The sequence below is a fragment of the Lagopus muta genome, chromosome 28, assembly GCF_023343835.1.
Source record: "Lagopus muta isolate bLagMut1 chromosome 28, bLagMut1 primary, whole genome shotgun sequence".
Taxonomy (NCBI): Eukaryota; Metazoa; Chordata; class Aves; order Galliformes; family Phasianidae; genus Lagopus; species Lagopus muta.
Window position 1 is genome coordinate 2,223,252 of NC_064460.1, and position 23,280 is coordinate 2,246,531.

Consider the following 23,280-nt stretch of genomic DNA (forward strand, 5'->3'; position numbering starts at 1 on the left):
CAGCAGATAAAGAACTAAACGAGCAATCAGGCATCAATATTTATTAACACAAGACAAAGGAAACACAATCAATGCGTTAATGGAACACTGTCCAGCCAGATGTTAAATTTAAAAATGTATATCTAATCTAATTTTAAATAAATAAAAACTTTTTACATAATTACATAATGCTGTAATCTGAATTTGACAATGGTAAATAGGTTGACAGAAATTAAAGAAAAATTGCATTTAGGGCTAGAGTTGATCATTTTTACAACCTTTTTAGGACAGTTAGTATGACACATCTTAATTACATTTATTTAAACCAGAAATGCAGTGCAAATGTTAACGAAACAGGACTCGAAATTACCTGTAGCCAACACATTTTGCTTAGGGAGTATTCATAAACAGTAAGACATACAAAATATTTTAGTTCCAACTGGTAAAAATTCCTAGTTTAAGTTTCACTGCAGCTGGTAGCTTGGAATCTGACAGACGGCAAGAGGAAATTATTTGTCCTCTGCAACTGGATAAGCTGCAAAGCCAAACAAGCACGGGAAGTCTGCTGCTTGGGACTCAACACCTGATTCAGCAGTTATGGAACAGAACCCAACTCTGAACCTGAACACGTGACATCAGAACCTTCAGTGGCCCTGCAAGTTTAGTGAAGTTAAATATCTCAGTTCTCATGTGGAAAGACACCAAGCAAGCATTTGAAAGTGAAATGGTCACATCTCTTGACAGCCCTCCCAAGACAATCAAATAATCATTTATCAGTTTGGAAGAACAAACTGACCCTGACCTCAAAGAGGCTAGCAATGAAAAATACTTAGCACTTAGTGCTGTACAGTTAGTTACCTCACAGGGATGTTGTAAGGATTAGGTAATATCCTCATCTACAGATGAAGAAACTGAAGGAGTGAAATGACCTGTTGAAGGCCTTGTGGCAAGTCATTAGCAGAGCTGGAGTTAGAAATCGGGGTTTCCAGATTCACAGCTCCGTACTTCTTCCTCTCCAACACTCTGTTTTTCACTGCACCAAACACAGACAAAAGCATTCAATGAAATCAAACCCAGCCAGCTTTATACATCACTTACTGGCAATCAAGAGCAGAATGTTATCTTGTTCTAAGGACAGGACTGTAAATTTAGTTCTCAGAGAAATGTAATATACCAGGAGAGAAAGATTAAGAGCACGCAGTAAGCTTGTGAGACAAAAGCCCAAAATTTGAGAAACTACCAAATACTTCTCCATATAAAGACCAAAGGAAAAAAAAAAGTCAGGTGTGCCATTCAAAAAAATTCCATTTCACAAAGTCAATTTGCCATGTACTGAGAATCCGTGATCAGATTAATGGATCCACTTTTTATTTCTGAAAAGAAAAAAGGGAAGTACAATAAAATACTAGATCTGTATTTGAAATCCATCTCTGTGAACAAACAAGGTTTGTTTCAACAAACAACTTCCCCAAAGCTTTAATCTCAGTAAGAAAAAGGCCCTTGGTTGCTTTTTTCCTGAAATATGCAACAACAAAGTGAAGCTGCACTGCAGTTCGCTTTGCTGTGCAAGAAAAATCAAAAAAAGTGGCTCACAGCAAAACAAGGAGATTCTCCACTTCACTGGCTGAAAAAGAACAACTTCAGTGCACTTCACACCAGAAATAAGCAGCTGCAGTACCAACTGTATTAGTCACAGTTACACCTGTTGCTGTCCCTACACTGTGGCCAATTTGTCAAAACTAAACATACAAACCTTCTTGTAAAGGTATTTCAGGATGCATGTTGTAAGGAACTGGACACCAGCGGCAGAAAACCTGTCACATCCATGCAGCAGCACAACAGCACGGAACTTTCATCTGCAATGCTGTCTCATTACAGGGGCAGATAGGGAAAAACAAACTGATACACACTTATAAACTGAAGCGTTTGCAAACAACTCAACTCGAGACGTGCCGCAGAATCTTGCGGTTTCTACTTCAGCACTGAATATTTTCCAAAACCATTCAGAGCTTCCCATCTCCGTTGCAGAACTCCTGCCCTCAGAGCTAACAGAATGCATCAGGAGTTGTTCAAGAACCAAACTGGGATTTGCTTACAGATCCGCCAGGTTCTGCGCTGATAACTGCCACAGGATCTTCAAAGCTCATCCTACAAACCTTTTAAAAACCACCTACAAATTTGGGACGAGGTAATGAGGAGCATTTTAATAACAAGTTTATTTACACTGTATACCGTATTTGACTCAAAAAACCCTGCTGCAATATCTGGTATCAACTCTCATTGCTTCCAAAATCATATTTCCTTAACACCCGTAGGAATTTAGAATATTATTCAGGATTACTTGAATAAAGGCTGTTCTGAGTCAGAGCTTAAACGCCATCTCTCCCTTCAGCCCAGCGTGCAGTCGCTCCCTGCAGCAGGAAGAACTTGGACCCGCTGCTCTACAGCTTCTGCTTCTTTATGTTGACCAGTGTGAAAGCTAACACAGCATTCTGAAGGTTGGGATATTAACGTTAACGATGCATTTACCAGAACTGCTGTTGCATTTTCGTGCCTCCTTCTGTAGTAGTAGAACTGCTCTCGGCCAAAACCCCAGAAATATCAAACTGCTTCCAGGGAACGTTTGGAAGGAATCTGGGTCATCATCTCCCAGCTTACAGCAGAGCTCATCTACTGTGATTCTTGCTATACCCCCAAGGGAACTGGATGGAATAATGACTGAACTGCACAAACAGTGAATTTAGCTGCGTGTTCATCCATAGGATTTTTTTCCTCCTTTAAACACGAGGTTTCAGAGTGGAGGCAGAGACTGTAACTCCAGTGCATCATTTCAGTCAAGCGTTTTGGACTTAGCACTGCGATTTCTACCAGGTTCAATGCAACTCTTTAAATATCTCAGCCTCGTTTAGGAAGATGTGCCTTTAAATCATGGGTTTCTATGTGCTACGACACGCTTCTGGCCAGCAATAAAAGACTACATACTGAAAGAAGAAAACTTGTGTGAGATCCTCCTATCTCACATCAGCTGTCTAACCGAATGCAATTATGCTAAGGACCACAAAAGTTACTTGTCCTTAATTTCTACCTTCAGCTGTCATCATTACCCAAGTTAATTTTCTATCTAAGTGAATTATGTATAATAATATTTACATATTTAAAATATAGGCAAAATTCTTTTTTAAATTCAAGAAATATCTATCTGAATAAGTAACTCTTAGATTCCGTAAGTTATTGATTTGGTCATGGCACGATTTTAAATAAGTTGTGTGATCCCACAGAATGGATAGCTACAGTACAGATGCAAAGTACATTATATAGTAGGGAACTGCAGAACTCCAATGACCCTCCTCTTAATAGTTTATTATCTTAACTAAATAAACCCTCCCCTTAGAGAATCCTAAAACAGTATTAGATAAAAATACAAATATGTACAACAGATGAAAAAAGTAACACTACTGTAAAGGCCTTAGGAATTTTGTAGCTCACATGCTTGTCAACTTTGCATTTGCTATAAAGCTAATATTTCAGTAAACCGTTACGAATGTTTTCCATTGTCTACCACATTTCCTTTTTTCCACTGGTAGTTCATGTGATCTTAATATCACAGGATGAGATGAAGGGAATATGGCAGCAATCTCAAACTTTATATCAAGTATTAGTAATTTTCACCAGCTTCATTTCTACGGCCACCCTTTGTCGTTTGGTGGAGCCATCAAGTTTCTGAGCATCGCTCCCCCACACACTACATGTTATAAGCAACATAGATGGGGTCTAACTGGTCAGCCAGAAAACTGTCACGGAGATGCATCCGTTGTTTCTCCCCCCTGGAATTGATAGGAATAACGCCGGGATCAACCACCACCACCACTCCCACAATGAGATAATGCTCTTCCAGGACCACGTTTGTAACCAGAGGAACCAAATCCAGGGCCTCCTGTTCACAGCCACACAGCTCCACGACGACCACGAGCAAGTTGGTCCATGTGAATACAGCACTGAAAGTTACAAAGAGCAAACAAACAGAAAACCGAGTTATTTTCACAAATACAAAAATGCAGAGTTCCGAATTTTTTTCCTTAGATAGCATTTACCACCTGATTTGCATTGCATTACCAAGTAGCACAACTCCAACGAATACCCACTGTCAGTGTGTCAAACATCAGTTCAGACACAAATCAATTTGACAAACGAATTAATTGCTGCCTTCACCGACTTAAGTGTAATCACAGAACTGGAAATTGTGATTTCTATTTTGAATTCAGACTTGTGAGACAAGATTCACAGTCAGTCAGCCCAGTATTATTTTTATCTACGGATGGGAAAGGAGATGCATATCAAGATCACACCACTTGCTGATGGTAACACAAAAAGAAAAAAAGAAGTATCTGAAAAAGTATTTATCTATGTTCTGTGCTTATGTTTTTTTTCTCCTTATTAAATCCTGCATCCTTATGTAAGCACTGCTACGTTCCATCTATACTAGGATGAATTCATTTTTCACTGCTGCTTTACCATTCAGCAATGCTCCTGTGCGTCCGAGATACAGACGTCTCGATATCAATCGGGTGGTAACGCAGCCCCCTCAGTTCCAGAGTTTCATCCAGTGCTCCAACGACATACAGAGCATCGTGGCGCTCTAGAGAGGAGAAATCAGAAATGAGATGCATGCGCACAACGAAAACAGGAAGAGGCAGACAGTAAATGGGATTTGGATACTAGTCAAGTGTCTCCTTTACACAGATACATTGATGAGAACTTATCCATTGCACTGTATGGGAGAAAACTCTTTATTTGAAAGATAAAGACTCGTTTCTGCCCTACCTCCGCTGGCAGCTGTAAGTTCTGTCCGACGCACAAAACCAAGGTACCCAGTCCGAGCCCAAAGTGTCTGAGCTGCATCTCCAAAGCTCAGACGAGTGTTGAAATGATCAGCTTGCAGGGTTTCGTTGTCGTAGATGGTGTAGTAGCCACTGGCTGTGTGTGGGCTGTTCACCCAAATCTGCAGAAGTGGAAAAACAGATCCGCAAGTTACAACAAAAGGGCATCTTCTGAGTGTTTAAATAAAGCAAACGATAAACTAACAAGGAGGGTCTCATTAGGTATGAACAAAGCTAAGGCCTTCCAGGTCCAAAAACGTTTCACGTTTAGCTCAAACCGCCAAGCACCCTAAAAATGCAGAGATCTTGCAGATATCCTCTGCTAATAACATTAAAGTGAGGATATGGAAACCTGTGGATTTTTATAATTTCAACACAGACTGAACATACTGTTGTGTTACTGAGATAAGCAGAGCAAAATATAAATTAGATTATTTGGAAGCCAGTCGTACGAGCAGTAACGCTCCAGCAGTAATTCAACTTAAAAGAGGCCCACAGGTATTGCTTACCATCAACTTAGATAATCAAAGAGAGAACACAGATCAAGAAGCAGACAGCAGGAAAAGCTACCCAAAAAGTCACATCTTACCTCTCCAAGATGAGAATCTCCAAGAGGCCCTTTTGTCTCAGGATTAACAATAACCACTTTGACTCCAGGTAAAATCTAAAGATCATAAGAAGGAATATGCAAATCAGTTTGTGAATTACCTTCACACACGGCTAAAGCACCAAGGCTGTTCATTTGTTTCCACAAAGGCACGGTTTCACCCATGGAAATCACTAACATGGATAGAACATGCTAGGGCACGTACGACGAAGCACTGTCAGAACAAAAGTATTTCCTGTCTGAAGAGCCACACGGGTAAGGCACTCTACTCCATTACAAATCAAAGTAACCTTTCAGAGGAGCAGTGTAACCAACACTCCCCATGCTATGCCACGAGGCCACAGCTATCAGCTACACGTCAGCATCATGAGGGGAAGGGGAGAAACGTGAAATTACCTTCCCAGATTCCGAAAGCAGCAGACTTTGTGGAGCTCCCCTTTCCACTAGACGTACTCTGAAATTAAAGAAAACACAGTCAGGGAAAGAAGAGAGCTGAAATCTACTGAGAGGAGTGGTAGCTCAGTGCTATTACAACATTTTATAGATGAGTTACTCATAAAGCAAACTTACTGTACCTGTCATGTCTCAAGGATTTCAGGTCTACATACACTGTGGTGGGATCAGGCCCAGAGGTTCCCTAAAACAGTAAACATTAAAAAATATATATTTTAGGCAACTTGTGCCCATGTGGGGCTAAGCTCACAGTAAAGAATCACACTCAGATTAGGAAGTTTGCATTGTACTCTCAATTGGTAACGTGGAAACCTGATGGCAGTGACAGCACAGGCCCTAGAAAGCATTCCTGTTACCTGCAAACAGATAGCAACGTTGACTCTTGATCCAAAGGTGGTGCTTACAGCACGAGATGACAGGCCAATGTCTTTGAAGAGTTTTGAGAATGAATGAGTGAGAGAAACTCGTGGTCGTTCCTCTGCAACAACCACACACGTCCGGACACAGGACAGATTAATTCCTCGTGCCTAGAAAAGAGTGTGCAAATGAGTGCACAGGACACTGCACCGAGATCTCATCCCCCTGAGAAAGTGACTTCTTGTGCTCAATGTCCTCTTTTCAGTTCCTATTTGTTACTGTAAAATATCTGACCAGAGCCTAAAAACATTGGTAGAACAAGATTGTCAGCACAGCTCCCTTGCTAGAGAATGTAGTGCCATGTGCTTCTGCAGAGCTTGTCAGCTAAGATTACACCTTTCATTCCCTATTTTATATAGATGGAAACCAAACCAAGTGAGAATGTGGAGCCATTTATAGAAGTTGCACTGAGCCTTTAACCAAACCAAGACCAGAATCCATTAATCCGTTATTACTTCCAAACCATATCATAAATGCACTGAACAGCATGAGCACTACAGACCCGTACGTTATTCTGTTAACTGGTGACAGACCACAAGGCAGAGGGACTCTATGCCACCAACAGAACAAGACTGATTCTTAACCTTCTAGATGGAGCTCTCAAATTATGTCAGTAAACCCCAAGCAGAAAACACCTCCAGCCTTTTATGCAGCTGTTTTTTCCTTCCTCTCATCCCCCAGGAGGAAACCCCTTTATTTAGCCAAGCACTTAACGTGTGTGCTTTACATCATGCACTGATCTGAGCCTTCACTGCAGACTGTTATATAAGCAATTCCTCCGCAGAGCATTTTGCTGCTGGCATCCTCTCTTCAGGGCTTGCCCAGCAGTCTCTGACACTCCTTGGCAATGTGCCCCCTACACTGCAATGCACGCACCTTACTTGATTTCAATCCTTTTAATTTCCTGGGGCTCCAAACATTCTTTTGTTGCTTTTGCTTTCTGAGCAAGCTGTGGGCAGCAGGCTTGTGCATCATTATGTGTTGTCTTTAACAACCGTGTCACTTCACTTGCTACAGCAGTTGCATTAATTTATGTGGCGCAATTGTTAAGAAACATTTCTCACCTTTAATGTTTCAACTTGGTTTCCAAGTCCCTTTGTGCACAGTTCCATGACTGAGTAGGAACAGAAAGTGTCCCTTATTTTATGCTGGCTGACAGTAGATAACCAGAGAGAAAGATTGGATTCCAGCTCCATAGGAGGAATTAAAATTGACTGGTGTCCAGAATACACACTGCGAAAAACATCAAAGAGAAGAATATATTTTTGTGTAGCAGGTAGCAATCTTTAAATTAATATTTACTATATTTTCATTTCGTCTTACATTCCTGATAGACCACAAGCAAGCTGTGGGACTCTGATCTGAGGCAAACTGATGATAGCTCCAATGCCCACATTCTGTAGCAACAATGTATTATAAATACAACTTACTTTACAAGAACAACAATTTATGTGCACACAAGCGTGCACACACTGAAAGCAAAGGAAGAGAATCAGCTCAACCACACAATCTACAGAAAGAAAATTCCATTGCTGCAACATATAATCAAGGAAGAGAAGCATTCTGAAGCCAGTAATATTTGGCAGCACAAATGTGCATAATCAACATGGGATAACAACTTGCTAACCTGCAGGAAAAGGGAACATATTATTGTCAGTTTAAGACAAATTCTCCTCTTGCTACAAGTTAGTCATTTTGTAATGCCAAAATATATGCCTCATTACAGCCATGGACTGCTATTTCCCATTTAAAATCTACCAAGAGTTAACCTTTACCCTTTTCTCCCTGAAGGGTCCTACCTGCAAAGGCACCAGAGCACAAACCCTAGTCCACAGTAGGGGTCAAGACAAATCGCAATCTGCCGTGAGGAGTAGAGCTCACACTGAAGCTTGATGGCCCTGCAGAGACCACTCACTGCTGCGTGGGACATCTGCAACACCAAAGACAGAGAAACTGGATGAAATCCTGCTGAAATCTCACATCACAGTAAAGACAGGCAGGTAAGAACTCCAACTGCCTTGATAGCATTTCTTCTTCCCTTATCTCCCACAGCAGATGCAGAGCATTGCAGAACCACACGAGCCAGGAACTGTGACAACAGCTACTGTTGAAAGGTTTTGGGCTTCTCAGGCTCCAAACAGAGCTGATCATTAATGACACACTAAGGCTTTCATTTTTCAGTTTCATATCATCTTCTCTGTCAATTGCATTCCTATTTTGCTCTTAGTGTTGGGGGGAGAAGCAAAAGCACACAGCTGTGTTCCTCACACCCACTGCTCTCCTGTCAGCCTGCTCTCTGGTGGGAGGCAGCAGAACTCCTGATGCCCACTGTAGAAACCTCACTTTCTATATAGCAGAGCTGATTCTTCAGTCTGAAGTCACACTGCATTGCATGCAGGGAATTTACAGCCTTACTCAGAGAAAAGTACGGCCTTTATTTAAGCTACAAAGCCAGTTTTGGTGGAGGTAAGCAGGAGAGCTGGTCTGGATTATCAGCCAAAGACAAGACACCAAAAAATTTGTCTTCTAGAAGCATTTTACTGTACCTTCACTCCTGTAAGCATGCCTGTTGTGGAAACACTAAAATCTAGATATGCTAACATTTCAGACGTAGGTGGTTTATAGATCTGAGAGAGCCGCTTCCTGGGCAAGTCATCTGTGCAAGAAAGAAACAAACATGTTTAATTTTTTATTACTAAATTAGTGTTTAAAAAAAGAACAGTTTTCAGAAAGACTGAGGTGGACCATAAATCTTTTGATTACAACATTTTACAAAGACGACACACAGGACATAAAAAGAGTCTTGCAAAAATTCCCCTGGAAGAAGTTATTCATTCTTTTCTGTGCGTAAACCAAACATTTTAAATACTTATAAACATTTTAAATAATTATTTTAATTTTTCTTGAATTTTCTTAAACTCCAGAGCCAAGGGATGAAGCAAGACCAGGTATCAGGAGATACAATCAGTCCAGGAACATATCCTGCTTCTTATGCCCTCTGAGTCACTCTACAGTGCCAGACCAGGAGGCCAGGTAAATCGACCACAGCTTGAAACGCTGTCATCAAGGAATGACTGTTATTTCAATGTGGCTTTCCATGAAAATTATGTTCCATCAATAGTTCAACAAATGGAGAAAAGAGATGAGCAAACAAAGACTTGGCTCCTATCTTTCATCATTCTTCTGAACATTCTGACAAAACCTTATGAGCCATCTGGTTAACATCTGGAATGGGGAACAGCCTCTCCCTTGGGAAGTCAATGGTAACCCCTGCACAGAACTTGAAAAAGTCTTCCAAGTCCACAGACCACACCTGTATCAATGATGGTCGGCCAGGTTTTCACATCTACAGCACCAGCTGCCTCTCTGGATTTCAGTAGTCTCATTAAGGTCTGGGTTGTGAGAATACAGGCAGCTTTGCTGACCTAAAAAGATAAACAATTGCTAATCAAGACAAAAGCAACTCCTTCAGACGTTATTCACTGCAAGATTTCATATTCACAGAATATATTTTACCACCTGCAGCCACCTTCTCCCTGGTCGACTCGCATTAATTGCTGTGGGTTTTCCAACACTTCCTTCATTAAACCCCAAACTCAGATTAAAAGGCAAACAACCAGGGCAGAACCTTTAGAGCAAGTAAATTATTTCAACAGCCCAAATCTAACTTCTTCTCTGTTTATAATGTGGAAATATTCTGTCTAGATTACTGACTTGGAAAATAATTGATAGCAGGATTTGCACCCTCCAGTAAGGAGATGGGTACGAAATTTTAGGTAGCACCATCACATTAGTATCCCTCAGAAACAACTGTTCCATAGGAGGGGTGGTTCTCTCTTGCATCTTATGAATTAGAACACTGTCCTTCACCACTGTCATGTAAATACCGTAGACAGCTGTGTTAACTATTCAAATGGGAGAGGCTGAAACAAGAGTGCTCCAGCCACACTGAGGCCCCATTACTCACTTCCACGATCATTCGCACAGTGGGCAGCGTAGCAGTGAGGCTCTGAGCATGAGGTGGTCTCACGGTCACAGGGATGCAGCCAGCATACAAACAGCCATAGAACGCGGTGATTAGCTCAATGCCTGCAAGGACACGACAGGCTGTAGTGTACAACACCCTGGTGACACCAGCCTTTCCCCTGAGGAGTTTTCTCTGAGCATCAGTTAAAATTTTCATTAGAAAAAGGTACACTCCCACAGCACAGGTGTCCAACATAAGCAGACCAAACTGTTAGGTCAGCATGGCAAGGAAGCTAAGGAAGCTTGGGACAGGGGACTGGGAAAGCAGAGAACACTGACCACAGCAAACCATATCCACTGTTCAGGAAAAGAATATCCCAGTGTTGAATGACTCGAAAGTCAGTCAGTTCAAAACAGTCTCTGGCAGTGGAAGTACACAGCACCTCTCATCAGCAGTGAGCATTGTACACACGCCAAGTGATAAAGGTGTGAGCAGACAGACCACACTTCCCACTGTTCCCAACCTACTGCTGTGGAAGAGGCAGCTAGCAGAGCTGAAGGCGACGGCACCACTCAGTACCAGAACCCACCCTGCCATTTCTCACAGCTTTCCCTGGATAAACAGCTGCTAATTGTCATCGTGACTTCAGGCAAACAAGATCTGAACAGACCAGGAGCCAAGAGGTCTCAGTTAGGGCACATAAATGCATTTCTCCAGCACATGCAGTGCGGTCACACATTTCTAGTAATCTTACAGTAAGTGTCATCATACCATAAGTTCTTTGATAACCACAAAAAAAAAGTTTTTATCCTAAGCATCAGGAGACAGTAAGATCCCTAGAGCTGAAGGCATCTCTCCAGGAGTGAGAAGGTACAAATCCACTCTTCCAAAACTAAAGAATCAATGCTGGAGTTGTGATACTGCAACTGCAAGACATGAGGACAGCCCTCTATGGAGTCAAAACTAGATCAGGAAGTCATGCATCCCTGATGTCTTGGTGTTTCAATGATCCCCCCCTGGACTTCCAGATCTCAATGAAATTTCAAAGAAACACCACACTGCATTTTCACGATGGGATGCAGTTCTTTTTAAAGCTTGCTTACCAGGAGGATAAAGAAGCACCACATTGTCTCCTGCATTGAGATGTCCTTTGTCACAGAGCACTGATGCAATTCTCTCAGCTTTTTTGTGCAGCTGAAGGCAGGTGGCTGTACACACAGCAGTTCCCTTGAAAAGAGACAGAAGTGTTCCAACCACAGCCTCTGACACTAGCTTCCAGCAAGCACAACACGTGTCAGTAAGACAGCTGCTGGAACCAAACCAAAAAAACAGAACAACCTCGCTCACTAGCATTAGTCTATAGCTACAAGTTATCAATACCTATCTGCTGCTGGTGCTCACTGAGCTGTTTATCCACTACAATTTGGAAAAGACAGAAATAGAGTTAGATCTGTTCTAGAAAATTCTACCTTCCAGGAGTCAGTTCAAGTCTTCTTGCACCAGAACCTAGCCAGAATATACTCAACAGGGATACATCATTAAATGATACAGGAACCAGTGGGACCTACAAACACGCTCAGTTTTAAAATGAAGCATCAAACCACTGCAGGCATTAAGATGACAAGTGACCTGCAGGTTCAAAAGGTGCAAGTTTAAGTTAGAAACCCTAGGGCAACTTCTGACAAAGAGGCAAAATAGAGGACACTGCAGTGGGCAAAGATGTTAAACACAGTCTCTAACTTAGGCTGAATAACATGCTGGACCTTAAAAAAAAACCAAAAGTGACTGTACCTTGGCATTTAATAAGAGGAAGAGCGCGTGGTCAGGAGTTGTGTGAGCTCTCCACTGTAACACCTCTGTCAGGAACTGGTGCTAAAACAAAGAGGCAGTAACTAAATACTAGTTCCTCTACTTAAACAATACTATGTTTGTCTCATTTTGCTGCCTTGCATTCAACTGTAGGATAAACTCTTCTTGCACACTCCATTTGTAAAAAACACTGATTTACCTTTTTAACTAAATCATTGTCTTCTATTTGACCAAGATCTCTTCCAGAGGCTTGAGCAATACGCTTCCCAGCAACCAGGTTCCCCACCATCACAGAGGCAGGGCCAACACCTGTTGGTTAAGAGCCACATAGAATCAGAACGCACTCATGTGCTATGAATGGCGTCTTTCAGTATTACCTGCAGCAGAGTAATGTTACAAACAAGAAAAAGCTGACAGCTCTGGAGGCCTGGTAGCAACTTATAACAAAGTAACTTTTCCTTTGGTTATATATGAGGCAGACTAAGTTTCCTTTACCCCAAAAATCAGACTTAACACAAGGAGAAAAGCTGCTGCTTTGTAAAGGAGGATTGAGGTCTGCGCTGCAGTCAGGACTTGTAATATAAACGATAAGGAGCTGGCCTAGAACTGCAGTCTGTTGAACGCAAAGGCAGAAAGGTTTTCTGCTGCTCCCAGGCACAAGTGAGAAGAGACAATGAAATCTTGATAATACAGTTCAGAAGGCAGGGCTCATCTCCCACTCATTGGCAGAGATGGTCTCAATGAGCTCAAAAGTAGGAATCAGAATTCCTGACTGCCACGTGCCAAGAAAGGCATCAAACAAAGTAGCCATGGGCAACAACACAAGTCCCTGCTTCTAGCAAGCAGGACACTCAGTGTCACAGGCATCGTACAGCTTCCCGTATCTGAAGTAGTGAGCTTCAATTCACCAACATTAAACAAAAGGGACTCAGGTTACCTGGTTGTTTCTGCCTGGGTTTTGGCAAGTTCGTCACACACGTGTGCGGGCACATGAGGATGTTGCACGGATGCAGAGAGCCCTCCAGAAAGTGCTGTTTAGTTTGAGAGATATGGATCCCTCCCAGGGGAGTTTTTGGCAATGTATTAGCTGGCACAAGAGCAAGGCAATATACACCCACTTGGTGAATGCTGTCAATTGCCTAAGGAAAGGAAAGAAGGTCACTTGAATTTTTGGTGTTACTGGAGATGGTGTAGTTTTACAGGCTTCACTGCCATGTCACAAAACAAAATGCTACATTTGTAAGGTACTGAAGGAGCAGGGCAGACACTGTCATGCAATTTCACCTGTGCAGCATTAGTTCCTCTTACTCAGTGTTAAGAGTTAAGTGCCTGCTTGCATCCCTAATCCAATCCATATACCAGAAGTTCATTTTTAAACTTTTCATGACTAAAATCTCAAAATATACCCAGTTGCTTGTGATCAAAATCACATGATTTTGATCCTAGGATTTTATCCATCTGTCTCTCCACTGTATCATCACTCTGTTCTTTTTTTGTCTGCCTCAGCACTCAGGCAACTAATACATTATTCAGGTTACCAGGTACTTCCCTGATTTCTCTGCCTACTTTGCATACCTCACCACATTCCTGCATGCAGCTCTCAAAGTAAGCATTTGCCATTTGTTCTACTTTCTCAGGACTACGCTTGTTCAGCTGTTTTAACTACTTTCTGTTTACTGCCTTTCTATTGAAAATATGCCTTAAAGATAAGGGCAACTTTAAAACCTGGCTTTGAACACTAGCAAGATCTAATACAGTAGCAGAATTACTGCGTTTGAGCACTAGATCTGCTTTGCAGTGTTGAGAGGCAATTGTGTTTCTCTATACAGCCACTGTGTAGCACAATGCTGATAAATTTGTTAGAGCTTATTCTTTGTTGCAGCCACTTTCCCAGGACCTTCAGGACACAACAGAACAGCTTGTACACAGCAGATGTACCCAGCTTGCAACCTTGTAAAACTACCTTGTGCCAAGAGGCACAAGACCATGCTTTTTGCATGTAGGTCACGCTGATGGCCTCTGATCTGCCCACACACCGAAAAACTGCACAAACCCCCATTGTCCACCTTTGTCACTGGGCTTACCTGCAGTACTCGACTCATCCACTGAAAACTGTCCTCCTCAGATGCATCTGGCCTCTGCTCTGCCACCACCACAATCCTCTCATCGTAGAAGACAGATACTGAGAATACAGCAATCCTAAGGACAACAGGAGAGCTACGTTGGCAGGAATTCTGAATATACTCCTCAGCAGCAGTGACCAAAAGAAGATAAAACTTTCTCTCTCTCTCTCTCTCAAAAAAAAAAAAAAAAAAAAAAAAAAAAAAAAAAAAATCCTCACAAAGAAACCAAACCCATGGGGGCAAGTACAGAAAATAAAATATAAGACAGCAAAACAGTCACCAGGCCAATTAATGGCTGAGCCAAAAATATGTTTACTTCAACTGACCTACCAAAACAGACCAGTTACTGGAGAAAAGTGGGAGATTATACTGAAGATCCCATTTCATTATATTACGTGGGGAAGCTTAGGGGAGGGGTGAGTTTTAATTTACTAACCTTCCTCTGTAAACTGTTTTTATTGACTCTACTGCCAACCCAGTTGCGACAATGTCATCAGCATTGTGCCTCCGTCCACTGACTGTCAGCAATCCATCCATTTTTCCAACCACAAACACCAAACTGCCCTGAAAGATAAGAAAGGTACCAGTTGGTGACCCACACGTTTATATATAAAGCAGACACAAATTCCAGGATTTGCATATTCTGCAATTCTTACTGGTCTCAGTAGCTAGATCAACAGAATTCTCTCTCAATTATCTTGTCACTCTCAACAAGCAACCACACACACACATTTCCAAACACAAATGCTCTTCTTTTAAACATTCTAGGCCATTAGCACACGCCCACACAAGCTCAGAAGCTATGTTACGTACAGGTCCAACAAAGCCCAGCAAGCCAGAACGGACAAATGGCACATCACCCACTGGAGAGCCAGCTGAGTTCAGAGGAATAACCTGCAACAGAAGGGAGGACGTTGGAGGCAAAGTGGATTTGCCTGAGGCTAGAAAAACACGCTCCCATGATTCAGTATCAAGAGCTGTATTGTATGTGAGTGAAACAATAAGGAGGAAATCCCCGCTGCAATCATTTTAGCACCGTGAGGCATCCTCACGAAGGAGAAGCACAGAAAATATTTAACCATAATGAGTTTTTCTGGGTTTCTCTTCAAAAGCCGACATTAACACGTAAGTTACAAAAACAAGAGAACATCCAAAGGTTGTTCTTAAGAGGAAATCAGGGAAGAAATATACATTCTGCTGCACATACCTCAAACGTATTCTTTGTCAGCCCTGCCAGCCCGTAATACATCATTCCTCCTGCTCTGGAGCTGACACAGATTTCTCCAATCTCATCTGTTTTACACAGCTGAGGTGGTCCATCGGGTTTCACTATACACATCATTCCTAGGACCAATCAAACAGAGTGATTCTTTTCCCAACACGTTCCAGAGCATTCTCAGACATCCTCAGGAGAGACTCCCATGTATTCTTACCTCCTGGCATCACGTGCCCAACATCCTGAACAGTGAGTGCAGAGTTTTTGTCTTCAGTATTGACACGTATCACTCCAAAACTCAACCCATTCATGGACAGTATGGCTCTTCCAGGCAGAGGTGCCCCAGGAACCCCGGGCCTTTGAAAGACACAGAAGTCAATACGCCAAATCACACATAAGACATCAGAGCACCCGAAGAATGCAAACTTCAGTGTCTGTTCTTTGCATAACAAATTTAAACTGTAAAATGGGAGCAGAGATGTCCTCTGGTGAGAACCAGGCATCAAACTCTAAGTAAGAACACTTATTCTTGGGCAAATGCGAATCATCACGTGAATCACAACTCTTCTTCCAGGTCTTTAATTTAACCTGTGTTAAATACCAGCTCACAGGTGATTACAGTGCTACTGATTTACAGAGGGCAGCAATGGACACAAGCAGACTATGAAAGTGGCTGTATAAACTCATATTGATTTTCAACTCAGAAAGCAGTGCAGAATTCTTAAAGGTCCTGTTGAGATATTGCTCATCTTACAGAGAAAAAAACACTCGCTGAACGATTTAGCTACTTGAATACCCTGAGTACACACAGTAAATGTCAGTGGAGCTTATTACATGCTGAAGTCAACTATGACCAACAGATGTGTGAACAAGCCTTAGCCAGCATCACTTAATCTAGCAGATAAACTGCAGTGCTGAGCAGCCATTACCTCCGTATTGCAATAGTCATCGCTTCCGGAGATGTGGCACATGGACAAATTGCCTCTGGTTTAAGCCCGTGACTCTGAAACAAGCTCAGGAAGGCATCGCATGAGGAAACAGACCCTGAAAAAAAAGAAATATTCAACTATAATCTTATATATAGTTTTTTAAAGTCTCCAAAACTGCCTAGAAATAAGTGCAGCTTATTAGCAGAGAATACGTACAGTATCACTACTAAAAACTGTAGGTGACACCTTGTAAGATATCAGTGTCTACTGAACAGGACTTGTGATAAACCAGGTCTATTTTTCTGCTCTGCAATGGGTTAGGATGCTTGTTTTTAACAAATAAAAAACCCCAATACATTAATAGTACAAAACAAGAATGCAAATACTTTCCAAACTTCCAACAGTATGCAGACATACACAGGCTCTGTCTCCATGCAGTGGTTGTAATCAAAAACTGGTCTAACAGTATTCCAGTCATCCCTTCCAGTTATTATGACCTAGACAAATACTTCTTTATGCCCCTTAGCTAGCCATACATGAGGTCTAAGAAAGGTGGAGCCAGGCTTCACCTTCTCAGTTCACAGGTGAATTGCTTTCACCTGTGCTCTCACATCTGTCCAGGTCTTCTCCCTAGGTGCTCAATCAGTGGTTCAGACCACGACTCAGCAGCTGCCATGCACCACTGCTCTGGTGGTGCCTAACACCCTAACACATGTCTTCTGCAAAAGGAGTTAGATTTGAGCACGTGGTAATAACTTGCTGAGAAATCTCTCTGGAGAACAGCAGTATGGGCATACTCACAGGGATTTGCACCATCAGTTACAATCAGCATGCGTAGAGAACTCAAACTGACGTCTCTTTGGTCTCGATGGGCCATCATGGCCCAGTGCAAGTCTCGACACTTGACTAAAGCAACTTTTGCTGCAACCCAACACAAAAAAGAGGTATCAGAATAAATGAAAGTTTTCCATGAGTCATTTTCAATACACTCTAACACTACAGATGAGAAAACTCCAAGGCCATTGAGCCTGTAGTGATAGCAAACCCTAACACAGAACAGCATCTGCTGTTACATGCAGGCCACTTTCCACCACCTGAGCTGCTGCAGCCCCTTCTCCAAGATGCCAGGACCACCAGCACCACTTGAACACCCCACTAAGGATTTGGGATCAATGGATCTCTCTGTGCTCAACTATTTTCTTTGTCTCATAAGCACTGATTTCAAGCACACAGGTTGTGAGGTTCCTATGAAGTTCTCTGCAGTTTGCTGATTAAGAGTTTGTGCACGTTTTGAAACAAATTAGCAACTTGGTCTGTTTGATTTGTCACTGAAGAGCAAAAAGAGAGGCTCCAAAATATCTCAGATTTTAATGCTCTTCTCTCATTTATTCTGAAAGCTTCAAGCTTAAGTTGCAGAACATACAGTTACAGTTACCTTTGTGAGTATGAACTCTCTGCACCCATGACAGTGGGCAGGTTTTCATCACAGAATAGGGCACGCTGATAGTATGCAATTTGTTCATTACATTCTGAAAAGCAGAAAAAGGACTTTTTGAGAAAATGCTCACCAACCGAATTACAAAGCAGAAGTCACCCTCAGCTCCCAAGCCCTCTCCATACTACAAAGCCACATAAATTTACTGATGATGCTTCTACGCTTTCTGCTAGATGCACAATTCTCTGGAGAGAGAAAGGTATGACTGACTTAACAGTCAGTGGTCCCTAAACCATCTCCTCAAATGTCAGTTACAAAGTTATGAATGCTCTAGAAAGTCTTTACAGGCTCAACTCACCGTGAGAATGCCGTGCCACAACCCTGCATCCTTCTTAAAATCCAAAACATTCACTATTGTTTCACCTGGAAAGAGAAAGTTGTAGTTTAGAAGTAAGATGTGCCTGGACAACTGTTATTCATGCTCAAATCTGCATGCATTCAGATCTGTCATTTCACACTGTCAGATCTGCTCCAAGAGCAGCAAAGCAAGTGCAGAGCCTTGTTTGTCTGATGATACATTCTACTACTCAGAATTCCTTGTTATGCAAAGAAGGCAACCAAACATCAATTTAACATAAGAAACACATCCCAGAAAGTTGTAAGAAAACCACATTTCAGCATTTAATGGACACCAGTGGAACAGAAAGGGTATTAACCTCCTTATGCATGAGCAGCAGCAGAAGAGAGTAGAGAATATCATTCAGGCGCTGACTCCCAGAAGCAGTGGAAATCAAAAGTGATGAAGTGATGGCTTTCAAAAGACCTACTCTGCATTTTAAAGTACTATGACATACAGCTCTAAAAATAACGCTGCAGTCAATGGATGTACAGATTTGCTTCCCTCTCTCCCCCCTCAGCACTTCTTTGATGTTTCTGTGACTTCACCTACCTTCAGAATAGTTGCAGGCCTGAGACAAAGCTTGGCAGTGAGACAGCATTGCAATCCGAGACACTGTGACACCCATAACACTGCCCTCTTTGCTGGTCTTGTACTACAGAAGGAAAAAAAGGTCATGGTGTGACTCTGGGCTCTACACACAAAGGAAATTAAAAGAGAGTCCATCTTAAATGAAATTTTGCTCCTCTAAAGCTCCACAAAAAAATAATCCTTTCCTGTAGGAAAGTACAAGCAATGTTCACCACAGAAAAAACAGTGATTCAGGTATCAAACGCTCAGATTGGATTCAGATTAGGTCCAGAGATGAAGACAGCAATTTAACGTATTCACGCTCATTTCATTACTACTGCTTCTCAGAACATCTCCTTCTGTGTCCATAAGAGAACTGAAAAATCAATTTGTTAATTTAGAATAGCCAAATTACTGTTACTACTTAAATCACTGCAATTCCTAGGAGATGCCTTATTGGGGCCTCCTACGAACAAAAATAAACTCCGCTGGTAAGAAGAGAAAATTCAAAATGCTGTTGGCTTAAGTAGTTCCAGAAATCTGTGCTATCGGGTACAGGAAGTACACTTCTCAGCCTGGCTGACTCAACTACCAGCTTTCTGGAAAAGGAAGAGTGTTTTCCAATTCATTTTGAGCAGTGCTCGAAGGCCACAAAAAATATTCACAACTAAAATATACTTCACTGCAGGTCGTATACAGCGAGATTTGTTTCAGTGACAAGAAACTGAGAAGTTTACGGTTGTGAGGTGAAATTATTCTCCCTCTGATGAGTAGAACATTAAATTCAGCTCACAGAAACTACTTTCTATTCCCCATTCACTCCTTACCTCAATATATGCTGGCTCAGTTCCTGCAGCTGAGATGTTGGGCTGCCAGTCCTTAGGAGATTTAGAGAGGTATTTTGAATCTGTCACAACCCATTTCAATCTAGGCCAACCTAGAGCCAAAATTAAAGTGGAGCATTAATAACAGTTTACTTAGTGACAGATTTATATTGTGCAAGAATACACAAAAACACATCATTTATCCAAGTTTAGTTATGCAAACACAGTAACAATCCAATCCAAGCTGGTAGCCAGAAGGCATTTCTCATCAGGGAGTTCAGTGGGCAGCAAGGCACTTCCTCTACTCAGGAAAGATCCCTGCAGTATTCCTAAATATAGATTGTTCCATCATTAATAAAACTGCTTCTGAATCTGCCAAACGTCACTGAAGGGATACGAGGACAAACCATGGCTTGTACTCCCAGATCAACACAGTCGTTCTGTTAGATACATCAAATCAATCTATGCCATACACACAAAGCCCACAACAGTAAGAGATGCTCTTGGGAAAATTGTTCACTTTAAGCCCTGAAAAATGCATTCAGACTTCTGACAACTAATTTCAAACAGTTCTGCTATAGCAAAAGTACAATCAGAAGTGACGACATAACCCATCTAACCTTTAAACTGAACAATTTCTCCATTTTGGGTTTTTGGAAGCCCTTTTAGACAGACTTCAGTGGTCAGGGCCAAAGCAATACCACAGCTTCCCAGAAGAAAACCAATCTGCTGACCACCAGCATCCTGAGGAAAGAGAGGAAGAGGGGGAGGAGTCATTCCTGTTCAAAGATGACATTAGTCAGCTTTTCCCTTACCAAATTCTAAAGACTGGTAATGCTCTGGAAATCTGCCGTTATTCTTAGTTTCCTCTTACTAAATTCTTTACTTTTAGACAGTTTTTGATATAAAGTAATATGGCAACATAGTGAAAGTTCTGGTAAGGGTAAAGAAAATGCTTTTGTTGAGTATTCACAAAATACTTCACATCTTCAACCTCCAGCAAAAATAAAAAAAACTGGCACATGTGAAGCAAGGCTCAAAATGAGACCCCATCGCATCAGTCAGAAGGCAGATACACAATATCACCTGCACCAAAGGTATCACTTGCAGTAATAGTAGCCAGTGCTACTGTTGTCCAAACTACAGCACTGAGGCAAATGGACCATTTGCAGCTGCTCAGCACAGCTCTCTGGTCAATATATTTTTCCATGTTTTTGAAGTCCTGCTGCATGTTCCTAACAGCCTCGCACGTTGTGTTAATAGAGAGCGGCTGAGGCAGCTGCTCTGTGCTGTGAAACGCCTTCAGAGGTTGGTGATCTGACTTGGTTTTCATCCCACATCTGCCTATTACTCCTCTAAGTTCCATCAACGTTACCTTTCTGGTAAGAGGTACCTCTATAGGCACTGGTATCACTTCTGCTAGGAGACAGCCGTAAAATGCCACCATAAACATGACTGGGTCATTGTTTGGATACACAAGGGCTACCTGCAATTCACAAAAATGTTTCGTTAGTTGAAATATGAGGAAAAAAAATACAAAGTTCAGATCTGTAGTAACTAAAAGTCAGAAGACTTTATTTTTTTTCATTTTAAGAGAGCAATTCTCATGGGGTTTCTTCAAGCACTGTTCCACAGATCCGTACATGCACTTACTCCAAGCAATCACATCAGCATTCCCATATTCCACACACATATGAAGAGGCACACAGTCAAAACAGATTTCTAAAACTGTATTTCTCCCAGCTGCGATGCTCTCCCTTAGATGTACTGCAAGGTCCAGAGCCAAAAAGGAGGAGCCAGGAGGCCTGAAAAGTCACAAAAGCATCTTTTCCCAACAGCCTGCTCCTGGGATAAGTGCCTTGCTATTAGGAGAACAAGATTTTGGTCTCTGTTCTAAGTTACAGGCCCTCAAAACTCTCTCTGTGCTTCACAGGGAAAACCAGACAGTCCCAAACTCATTACCCTATCTCCAGGTTTTAACACAGGTTCATTTTTGGTCCCCAGTTTGTTAAGCAGCGTGTAGGCCAGCTTGAGACTTCTGCTCCACAGTTTGCCTAGAACACAAAGGAGAGAGACTTGCACAACTCTAAATCAATCCAGCATACAAGAAAATACTTCAATTCCTGACTGCTTTAACCATCCACAGTCACCTCCTCTGTTTCACTTACGCTGCTTTGTCTACAAAGCTCCACAAAACAGGAAGACGTTTGCAATCAGACTAACACCAACACTCCTGTGTTCTATCTGCTTCTACAGAACAGCTCAGCAATGGAAGCCAGGGCTCAACTCACCGTATGTGAGGGTATAAACTGGTTTCCCTGTAACATCCAGTGCTGTCAGACAGGGGCATTTAGCTTGTGTGGTTCCCCAGCGCTGCAGTGCTGCTTCTAAGGCAGGGGGCCAGTTACAAACAACTCCCAGTGGTTCTCCTTTCACAGGCGTCATCTGGCGTCCTTCTGGCTTGGGCTGATTTGGATCAGGCTGTGGAACTGAAGGAAATTCAACAATGTTTCCAATACACCTTGCACTATTTGTTCTGGAGCAGTTAATTCCACAAGACACGTTGAGAACAAATGCCTTTTCCTTATAGCTTTCAGGTTTAACCACCCCGTGACACTTCTCTAGGAAGCCCTGCACACAGCAAAATACCTCTGCCTTCTCCTAAAATGCCATTACGAAGTATTCAGTACAATAGTGAGGAAGGTACCACAGAACTGGATAAAAGAAAAGCTTAGAAAATAAGGTTGTAATGAAATAACCAGGGAAGACAATTAATTTTGGAAATCGAAGTGGAGAAGCCTAAGCAGAGGAAGAGTCTTTAAGCATTTAAATAGTTTTTGTTAGTACATTTAGTTATTGTAAGAAGTCAGCATGGTGGAGGCCCCACAAAACTCAGCAGTACAGTGTGTTATTTCATTTTTTCTTTTAATCAGACTGTTCACGAACACAGTGCAAATAGTAAATCTATCCGAGTCAACATCAAAAACAAAGGCATAAATAAGTACAGGACTGCATGCATCAAAAACGATTCACAAAAACATTGAGTGCTATTACCTTCCACAATTTCTTCAAAGTCGTCCACAAAGAATTCTTTCAGAGGTGGCCTCTTAGGCCTTTTCAAGGTGTTCAACAACTGTTGAATCTTTGTGGAGACTCTGCTACTCACAGGAACACCTGAAGGGAAAGAATTTGTCTAATAAAGTGTGCATCACCTCTATAAATGCACATGACCTACCTTCTTCCACTGCAGGATACTTCTCTTGATGTGTCCACTCATTCAACTATTGCTCCATCATTAAAACTTGTGCCAAGCAGGATGACACTAATAAGTGTAATATCAATTATAATTAACCCAGCGGTGAGGAAATGCTAGGAATAAACACTCATTCTTAAGGCGTTTTTACTCCATTCTGAAGTCTGATCTCCCTGATTTCCTCTGACAAGCTGCACTCAGTGTAAACCATTGGCTACAGATCTGCACCTGTGCACAGCACTGATCAGCTGCAGTGGAAGAATCGCCAGCAGAGGAGGGGCACAATGAGACCAGAGATATTAATGCCACCCCTCCACCCAAAGGTTTGTGCCAAACAGCTTACAGTGACTATTATCAGCACCATGAGATCTTAATTAGAGCTTAAAGTTATGCACTTTCATTCATCTTACCTGCCATTCTCAGG

General features: G+C 41.9%; 1 protein-coding gene across 4 annotated transcripts in view; it reads right to left on the reverse strand.

Annotated features, from left to right (window-relative positions):
- Window positions 1–26: 26 nt before the first annotated feature.
- The window catches only part of DIP2B (disco interacting protein 2 homolog B), a 60,968-nt gene continuing 37,714 nt past the window's right edge, over window positions 27–23,280 (reverse strand). For 3 of the 4 annotated variants that reach the window (XM_048928605.1, XM_048928602.1, XM_048928604.1), the window contains 32 exons: window positions 22,658–22,777; window positions 21,895–22,092; window positions 21,566–21,657; window positions 20,979–21,089; window positions 20,224–20,347; window positions 19,607–19,716; window positions 18,762–18,864; window positions 18,171–18,235; window positions 17,813–17,906; window positions 17,179–17,298; window positions 16,378–16,492; window positions 15,666–15,805; window positions 15,440–15,576; window positions 15,046–15,126; window positions 14,669–14,796; window positions 14,194–14,308; window positions 13,047–13,248; window positions 12,309–12,418; window positions 12,092–12,172; window positions 11,404–11,527; window positions 10,301–10,422; window positions 9,647–9,758; window positions 8,880–8,989; window positions 8,133–8,263; window positions 7,398–7,566; window positions 6,273–6,443; window positions 6,039–6,100; window positions 5,860–5,917; window positions 5,446–5,520; window positions 4,801–4,978; window positions 4,492–4,615; window positions 27–3,974 (listed from right to left, as the gene is read on the reverse strand). In XM_048928605.1, the coding sequence (XP_048784562.1) occupies window positions 3,722–3,974; window positions 4,492–4,615; window positions 4,801–4,978; window positions 5,446–5,520; window positions 5,860–5,917; window positions 6,039–6,100; window positions 6,273–6,443; window positions 7,398–7,566; window positions 8,133–8,263; window positions 8,880–8,989; window positions 9,647–9,758; window positions 10,301–10,422; window positions 11,404–11,527; window positions 12,092–12,172; window positions 12,309–12,418; window positions 13,047–13,248; window positions 14,194–14,308; window positions 14,669–14,796; window positions 15,046–15,126; window positions 15,440–15,576; window positions 15,666–15,805; window positions 16,378–16,492; window positions 17,179–17,298; window positions 17,813–17,906; window positions 18,171–18,235; window positions 18,762–18,864; window positions 19,607–19,716; window positions 20,224–20,347; window positions 20,979–21,089; window positions 21,566–21,657; window positions 21,895–22,092; window positions 22,658–22,777 (3,935 nt within the window). In that variant the 3' untranslated portion in view covers window positions 27–3,721. The remainder of the gene's footprint in view (window positions 3,975–4,491; window positions 4,616–4,800; window positions 4,979–5,445; window positions 5,521–5,859; window positions 5,918–6,038; window positions 6,101–6,272; window positions 6,444–7,397; window positions 7,567–8,132; window positions 8,264–8,879; window positions 8,990–9,646; window positions 9,759–10,300; window positions 10,423–11,403; window positions 11,528–12,091; window positions 12,173–12,308; window positions 12,419–13,046; window positions 13,249–14,193; window positions 14,309–14,668; window positions 14,797–15,045; window positions 15,127–15,439; window positions 15,577–15,665; window positions 15,806–16,377; window positions 16,493–17,178; window positions 17,299–17,812; window positions 17,907–18,170; window positions 18,236–18,761; window positions 18,865–19,606; window positions 19,717–20,223; window positions 20,348–20,978; window positions 21,090–21,565; window positions 21,658–21,894; window positions 22,093–22,657; window positions 22,778–23,280) is intronic. The other variant, XM_048928603.1, reaches the window with a different exon arrangement.